The 8,643-nt window shown below is 52.8% G+C and overlaps 1 protein-coding gene across 5 annotated transcripts in view; it reads right to left on the bottom strand.

Annotated features, from left to right (window-relative positions):
• Positions 1–600: 600 nt before the first annotated feature.
• Positions 601–8,643, bottom strand: part of SMAD3 (SMAD family member 3) — a 116,684-nt gene continuing 108,641 nt past the window's right edge. For all 5 annotated transcript variants that reach the window (XM_032342976.1, XM_032342978.1, XM_032342977.1 and 2 more), the window contains 2 exons: positions 7,594–7,738; positions 601–5,081 (listed from right to left, as the gene is read on the bottom strand). In XM_032342976.1, coding sequence (XP_032198867.1) covers positions 4,958–5,081; positions 7,594–7,738 — 269 coding nt within the window. In that variant the 3' untranslated portion in view covers positions 601–4,957. The remainder of the gene's footprint in view (positions 5,082–7,593; positions 7,739–8,643) is intronic.

Raw genomic sequence — 8,643 nt, 5'->3', positions numbered from 1 at the left:
TGAGGAGTTCCTTAGCAGGAAAAAGCTGGACAAGTGGCCTGGCTAGAGGATTATTCTAGCCCCATGCCATTCCCCACCCCTGAAAAACTTGTTTTTTCATTTTAATCTTGTTTCTTAATCCACATTATCTGGGGTCAGTGAAGATTCGACCAAGTAGTCTATTTCTCCTTGGGAGTTTTCAGAGGCACTGACCAAGTCCTTGGAGCTGCAGTGTGAAAACCTTTAGGAATCTAAAACTACCTCCATGCCTATGGGGGGATGAATCTGGTGGCACTCATCTTTCCTGTACTTGAATGCAAAGTACATTGATACATTGTACATTTGTACAATGATGCAAAATGCCAATGCAGGTATGGCAGTGCTGGGACTGGTGTGGTGTTTAGATGTGGGAAGCGAGGGAGAGGCACCTGGCGTGACATGCCTGACCTTTGCTGGGCTGAGCTGGGGCTCCTGTTGTCACTGGAGGGTGGACTGGCACTGCAGGGTACCCTGGGTAAGTGGAAGAGGCTGGGGCAGAATGGGGGGTGGGGATGAAGACGTTTCTGTAGCCCCTGGGACCCCCTTGGGGCTCCCTTTAAAATTTCCCCACCCAGCCAGAAGAGCTTTTCAATGAAAAGTTTATTAGAAGGGCACTTACAGGGGAAAGAGATGACACAGATCTTTAACAATAGGGGTAAAATGCTTAAACAGGTGCTCTGCTCTTAAGATACAAAAGTTAGAAAAATCTAAACCACTATAAATACGTACATGCTTTTTACAAAGGTGTTCAAAGGTCAGGCTGGCTGAGAAGTGAAGGTCACCCAACACCCTCCACACTCTGTCCCCGCCCCCCCAACCCCACCCCAGAGTGTCTGGAAGAGCCTCCTCACCACAGCAGCAGGGAGGTGAGTGAAGAGGGGAGGGAGGGGCTCTGGCTCCATCCCTGTGGCTGGAGATCTCACTGCTCTGAAGGGAGAGGGGATGCGTTCTGAGGTCCCTTGGGGATGAGCCTGCAGCCCCCCCTCCCATTTGTGCGTGCTGCCACATGCTTAGCCAGTTTGGTTGGGGGGGAGGGGGGCGGGTAGCTTCTGGAAGCTGAGCGCTGTGCCCGCAACCAGCAGCGTTCAGAACGGGCTGGGCCCCTGACTCTTGCCCAGAGAGACCCTTCTGACTTTCTCCAAAACAATTAAATAGTTCTCTGTCTTGAATGGTTTTAAGAAATTATTACATAAATATAAAAACACCAGAATGCTAGAGTGTACATTATTTCAGCATAAAAAAATCAGTTACAGAATCACTGAGAGCATTTCTCAATCCAGTTTACATGATCAGCTAGCTGTGTTTCTAGAAAGTTGCCTGGACCTCATCATGTCCCCACTGCCTTCCACCCTTCTATGAGAGACCCCTCCTCTTCGTGTCAGAGCCACAGCCTGCTGGGTATGTGTTTTGCTTTTCTACCCTCTTGAGAAGTAGTGGATACTCCTCAGATGGATGATCTAGAAGGGAACGTTCAGGCCCCGAAAAGAAAAATGGTACCACACGTTTTTAGTAAATTGGGGACTTACTATAGATCTTCGGGCCAACTCCCGACTCTGCCCCTTCAAGTCACACAGAGCCCAGCATTAAACTCAGTCCCACTCTTGCTATGGGTAACCCCCCTGGGAAACTGGCCTGTGAACAGTCCCCAGATTTGTCTTCCTCATCCTTTTGAGGCCAACAGAGATGGGCCTCAGGTGAGCTCTGGGCCTGGGGAAAGACTGGTACGAAGTCTCAGAGGCGCTGGGGGCCCAGGCTGAAACCCCCTATGCCTTCTCCCCAGACGACATACATGCATGTGTGACATGAACATGCTACTTAAAGCCTTTTCCTGCAGTTTGAGTAAACCCCGGGATAGGTCCAAACTCTAGGAAGCCAAGGGAAGATGGAGGAAAAAAAACCTAAGCACAAGATACGTGCTACAGCTCATTCCAATACATTAATGATTTTTAAAAAATCACCACGGTCAATAAAAAAATACAACACAGACAACATAAGGACAATGGGAAAGTCTGCCAGCAGCCTTGCCCTTGTGTGCGCGCGCGCTTCCTAAGCGGAGTCAGAGGCCCCGCTCCTGACTCTCAGCTTGTCTCAAAATGTCAGATCGTCTGCAGCCCGCCAGGAAGGTGGCCAACTGAGATGATGTTCCAGCACAAGCCTGTAACCCGAAGCCGCTGGGGCAGCTACCTACTGGGCTTGTGCTGGAAGGACCTAAGTTACTAAATAAAGTTGGGAAGCGGAGTGGGGGAGGAAAGGAAGAGAAGAGATGTTGGCTCCTGGGGGCAGTGCACAGCTGAGGACCTCAGGCCCAGGGCTAGCTCCTCGGGGGCTCGGGGCAGCATTAGCCCCAGGGTGAAGGCAACTGGGTGGGGAGTCCCACCCAGGACACGACAGTTAAAACTGCCCTCCACCCCTGCCCCCAGACTACCCTATTTTCTCCTGCCCCTATCAACTGTCCTTTAAAAATTCTCTTTAACATGAAAATGCCATTCCTACAACAAGATTTTCAAACTAAGAAATCCGCTTTGTGACTTAAAGAAAAGGCCACTAATATGACACAAGTCCCCCTACCCCTGCGGACCTCCCCTGCCCAGTACAGCTACAGCCTCTCTGATGGGAAGGGCACCAAGTCCTCACCTCGAAGTCTGAATTTCTTCTAGAGGTGGACTTACCTACATTCTCCTCTCACATCTTCCTCCACGGGTCTAGTCTATAAGGAAGAGGGGCCAAGTAAGCTTTTGTAGAAACACAAGACTAAGACTTCACACCTCCTAAAGTAGCCCTCGGCCCTGAGCATCAGGGGTGCCAAGACACCATCCAGGCGCAGCCACCAGATCGCTCAAACCGTGCTGTACCTGAAGTGAGTCCCCAAGAAACGGGAGGACGGCTGTGTGCCACAGGAAGGCCTAGGAGGAGCAGGAGGCCGATGGAGAACGCAGGCCCTCGGAAACCGCTGCCCTGGCTTTGGGGGAGGGCACCACGGCACCAGTGAAGGCTGCAGTGGAGTGCCCCCACCACAAGTCTCAGACCTGACCAGGAGCATGCGTGCACGTCCAGGTAGGCCCAGCCGGCTTCCTGGAAGCAGCAGTCGGCAGATGGCTTCACAGCAGGTGAACCCCGGCCCCTTGGTGTCTGACCGTCTCGGAGAGGGCGGTTGTGTAGGGTCTCTGGGCTCTGAGTCAGAGACCAGCATCGGTCTGGCAAGGTGCTCCTCCCATCTCTTCCTGTGTCCTCAGGGAGCTTGGAGAGCAGCTCTCCTACCTGGAAACCACACGGCTAGAGCTGGGGGGCATTAGGATCCTGCCGGGGAGGTGCCAGGAAGCTCCCACTGTCCCCATAAGGCATCAGAAACGGCATCACATTTGATATTTATACCCTCCAGAAGTAGACATTTTCTGCCCTTCGCCTGGAATCAGACAGGACTTCCATGGGAAATCCCTTGGCTTTTCCTGGTAGAAATCCATGCAAAAAGATGGGATAAAGTCATTTCATACAAAAACAGCGACGAAGAATCAAGTCCCAGTTACAAGTGGCAATGCTGTATTCTGCAAGAGGCCTGTTGAAAAGGAGGGATTTTTTTTCCAGTTGAAGTAATGTATACCAGTTTCCTCACTAATTGCCACTGGGAACAGTACTTCTTACACAGTATAGCTGCTGGAGTCGTCACTGATGATCCTCCACCGTGAGCCAGATAATCTTACATCCCTGGGGGTGGGGTGGGGGGGAGACGGCACACCTCTGTGCTCCAAGGCTCCAATTTTCCAAGGTGTTAAAAAAAAAAAAAATTAATAGCCCTTTTTCATTTGCCTATGTTGGCCTGAGATTTTTTTCCCTTCGGTTGCATTTGCTTCTGTTAATTTCAGTTTCCAGAAGTGCTGGCAGGTGTCTTCTCAACAAAACCTGGAAAAGCTTCACCTTGAGAGAGAGAGGTTGCCAGCCCCCCCACAATGCTGGTTTCCCCGTCAATGTGCCAACCAGGATTTTTTTTTAAATAGAAAATAAACATTTAAACGAGCATACGACAAAGCTCATTTAATTAATGCAACTGACTACGTAAACCAGGAGAGCCGGATGCATGAGAATAGCAAGTGAGCTCTTACAGAGGACTGCAGACCCACGGAATGGAGCGTCGCCTCCGCTCAGACCCCACTGATGCGACAACTGCCTCCTGCCTCACGTGAGCATCTCACGTGCTTCAAATCTCTGAGATTAACGCGAGAAGAGAAAATATACATTGTATAAGCGCTGAGTCTCAGCAGATCTCCCAACTGTTCCAAGTGAGAAAGGACAAATTTGAGAGGAGGGGTCTCGTCCACTTTTCCCCACGAGCACATATTCTGAGCACGCTGGCTCACCCTTCTCGGGACACTGTCAGAGGAAAGGGGACAGATGCGCCCCCCCTCCCCACCCCAAGTCAATCCGGCTCCTTGGGTGCAGGGTCTGCTGGAGTGCTGGGGCTCAGAAATGCTCAGCTGAAGCACTGGTCACAAGCACCAGAGGGCTAGGCAAGAGGTTCGCTCCCGCCCCTGCAGGCTCTGTCCCACCTAGAACACCCAAGGGTGAGTTTCACACTCCAGTCCGGAACCCAGGGCCATTTCCTGTTGGACAGTGACATCCCATATTGCTGTCATTAAATCCGAAGGGGGCTGGGAGGAGGGGGCAGGTGGTGAACTACTACCTGTTTGCTCAAGCCGCCAGAGCAGAAGCCATTTCTTGCCCTGCAAATGGGGGCCAGAGGGCACATGTGTTTGGCAGACACAGCTGTTCAGAAAATCCATCTCTGGGTTTGCTTTTGCGTTTTGGAAAACAGGTCAGTGCCGCTTTGATTGAGGGAGAAAAATTTCTTCATTGACAATAGTGAGTTCCAATTTTCTCCTCCTATGCGGCCTTTCCCCCCAAAGCCCACCCTCCCACCCACCCTCCCCCTTCACACCCAGTGTCTCTAAGACACACTGGAACAGCGGATGCTTGGGGAGCCCATCTGAGTGAGGACCTTGTCAAGCCACTGCAAAGGCCCATTCAGGTGCAGCTCGATCCAGCAGGGGGTGCTGGTCACGGTTTGTCTCCTGCAAGACACAGGGAGAGGGGTGGGCTGGGAGACTTCAAAAATGAGCAGAAGGACACACATACAAGTCAGAACACCTCTTCCTGCTTTGATGAGAGTCCTCTAGCCAGAGCCAGAGATAGGCCCATGGCGGCTTCCTAGACCCTGCTCTAGAGGAGAATCCAATGACTTGCTGAGACTGCCAGGGCAAACTCCTCCAACCAGGAAGAAAGAGCCTTGAACAAATCAGGTTCTCTTGCCGGGGAAGGAAATTGCCCTTCAAGAGTTAAATGTGTGAGGCAAATTCCAGGGTATCCTACTTGTCCACCCATTTCTGTGACAGGCCCCCCCATAAAGAACTTCCAGCCTGAACAAAGGTCTCCCTGGGTCCCATCTGTCCTGAATGGGCAGCCTCAGCTCCAGGGCCAGGTCCGGTCCCAGCAGGCCCTGATGACGTGTGTCTGTCTGATGGAGGGGTGTTTTCTGCACAGCGCCGACAGAATCTACATGCCATCAGTTCCCAATGTGCTGATATAATTCCCATCTATGGCCTTATTTTGGAAAATCTTACAAGCAGAGCAAGCCATGGAACAATTACTGGAAAAAACCAAGGCACACCACACGTTTCTTTTCCCCAAAGCACTTTGTCTAAATTCAGGCTGGTTGATGACGCAGCCCACAGGCGAGCTCCCAAAGGCCTCCAGTGAGCAAAGGCTATCTGCTGAGGCCGGAGGTGCTTGTGCCAGCTGGAGGTGAGAGGCCTGGGCCCGGGGCCCTCCCCGCTGTTGGCCATCTGACAGGAGGGATGAAACCTTACTCTCTCTTTGGCCCAAGAGGCAGAAGGAGGGCAAGACTGTTCTGGGAAGGGGCCGCACCCGCCCATTAGGCAGCTCTGTGGGGCTGCCAGGTGGCAGTGACGGGGTAGGCCACACAGGACCCCACGTGCTGGCAGCATATCCCACATGGTGACACAGTGCCCCTAGGGAAAGGCTTCCACCACCAAGGGACCTCCTCCCAGCACTTGGGAGCTGGAGGGCCACTGTGGTGTGCAAGCTCGAGGGCTTTTAGCTCGAGGCCACATGCCCTCCTTGCTTGGCCTAGGCTGGAGGTTTCTAGATGGGCCTGTGGACCCCAGGGTACCTCTCTGACCTGAAATGCCTGAGTACAGTCCTCTGAGAAGTCTGGGTGTAGGAAGAGCAAAAGAACTTCTATCTGGCTCTTTTCCATTGGTGTCCAGCTAAGTAGTTCCCTTCCCCACTGAAAGAAAAATACTAATTTTGTAACCTTTCACTCTGGTCCCATAAATGATTTCAGCCAGGGCCAAAATGTGGGCTAAAATCTCTCTTGGGCTGGGCCCTCGGGCCTGGGCTCATCTCCTCAGGCTGTCATAACTGGGCTGTAAGTTCTCCTGAGAGGCCTGACTACTTTCATTACTCAGTTAGTCACTCATCCTGGATTTTACAGAGACGCCCCCTCCCTCCCCAGACCAAGGTGCTGTGTTCCCTGGGCCTGTGGGGCAGACACAGGGAACAGCAGCTCAAATACGGTAAATAGGAGAGGACTTTACGGACCAAAATCCTCTAATGAGAATCTGACTTTCCATAAGTCATGCTCATCTGGATTTCATTACAAACGGTGGCCCAGAGCCAATACTGAAATGGGTTTGGCCTGGGTGCAGACTGACTACAAAACAAAATGGATTCCAAACATCTGGAAAAATGAAGAGAAGGGGGCAGTCACTCGCAAGGCGCTGGCCCAGGCTGCCTCGCGGGCTCCTCTGCGTCTGCCACGGCAGCTGGGGGCCGGAGGGCCACAGGGCTCTGGCCCTCACACCCTCCAGTCTAGGCGTGGAAAGAAAAGGGACCAGCTTCGCCAAACCCAAACCAGAAAGCTCTGGGAGATTCAACAGAAGAGACCAGGTAGACCTGACCAGTGCTATGTTTAAACCAGTATCTGAAATTCTGAAAAAAAAATAAAATAAAATAAAACTCCTTTCTTAGCGGGTAAACTCTGTTCCTTTTTGACTACCCAAATCTTCTCTCCTCCCATCTGCCTCTCAATTTTAATACCTGAGCTCCTCAGGGTCACCTCCATCAGAGGCAGAGCCCCAGAGAAGGGCAGAACAGCTCCTTGGAGAGGGTTGTCCTAAAATCATCCGCCCAAAATGAACAACGAGCAAGGAGCCAAGAGGCAGAGTGTTAGGCTCAGCTTTTCCGCTAATGATGTGACTTCAGGCGAGTCACTTTCCCTCCCTGGGCCTTGGTCCCCTCATCTGTGCACTGGCAGTGGTACCAGTGTCCCCGGCCAGGGTGATGGTGAGGAAGATGTGTTTCTGGTGCTTGAGACACTGCCGTGCTCAGCTCTTCCTTACCCAGCGTGGCTTGGGCCCTCCCGGCCCGCTGAGCCATGGCCTCTGATCCTTGGTCTCTGCTCTCTGGGGGGAGGGTGGCCTAGCTTATCTCTAAGGGGCCCCTGCTCTGCTGCTTGAGTCCTGTGCAGTCAGGTCCCCATGACAGGTGGCACCCAGACCTGACCTGTATTCTGCTCCCCATCCTTTGACAAAGCTCATGCGGATGGTGCACATCCGGGTCAACTGGTAGACCGCCTCGAAGCCCTGGTTGACGGACTGAGCCAGGAGGGCGGCAAACTCCTGGTTGTTGAAGATCTTCAGGTTGCACCCTGCCAAGAGAACAAAAACAGTGCTTGCGGGGACAGGCACGTCCAGAGCCCCACTGCTGGCTGAAGCCACCCCTGGGTCATCCAGAACAGCATACCTCACCTGGCCCAAGTGGCACGCAGTTATTCCGTGTGTTTGCCCCATACTCCACACTCAGCGCCACGCTAGGGACAGGCCCCCTCATCTCAGTCCCTGCCCCTGAAGCCGGCCCCACCTCAGTGGCCAACACGCAGGGCTGGATTCAACACCCGCCTGTGAGCCCCAGCTCCCGGAGCCAGGGAAGGCTGAGGAAGACTGTAAAGCCAGTGACCTAACAACCTGAGGAAGGGTTTGGAGAGGTGGGCCTTGCCCTGGACAAAAGGGCAAAGGCAGGACTCCAGGGACTAGAGAGAGAAGGTACCTAAGCCAGAATGCCCATGGCTGTGTGGGGCATGGCTGACCACCCAGGGAGCTGGAGCCCTTGACAGTAGGTGCAGGGGAAACAGGCCAGATGAAAGGCTCCTCAGCCTGCTGTTCCAACAGGTGGCTCGGCACAGGGTCCCAGGGTATCTTCTACCCGGGCTTCCCTGCCGAATCCACCTGGGACCAGGAAGGAGCAAAAGACTCGGGCCACAGTTTGGCCTTGGGGCACATGGCTGGGTCAGGGTGATATTCGTAGCAAAGTGAAGATGTGTGTCTAACTCTCCAGGCAGTAAAACCTGAGCCAGGCCCAAATAAAGTTTATAATAAATCTCCTGAAGTCGTACTGCCTGAATGCCTGAATATGTCAATCAGAAAAATAACAACAGCACATGCTAGAAATACCCAACAGGTGAGCTAAGGTGACATTTATTAGTAAGGCCAACACCGGACTCCTAATCTTGCTGTGTGACTCTGGGCCGGTCACTTTCTCTTCATAAGCCTGGGT

The sequence above is a fragment of the Mustela erminea genome, chromosome 5, assembly GCF_009829155.1.
Source record: "Mustela erminea isolate mMusErm1 chromosome 5, mMusErm1.Pri, whole genome shotgun sequence".
Taxonomy (NCBI): Eukaryota; Metazoa; Chordata; class Mammalia; order Carnivora; family Mustelidae; genus Mustela; species Mustela erminea.
This window is presented reverse-complemented; position numbering and strand designations above follow the sequence as displayed.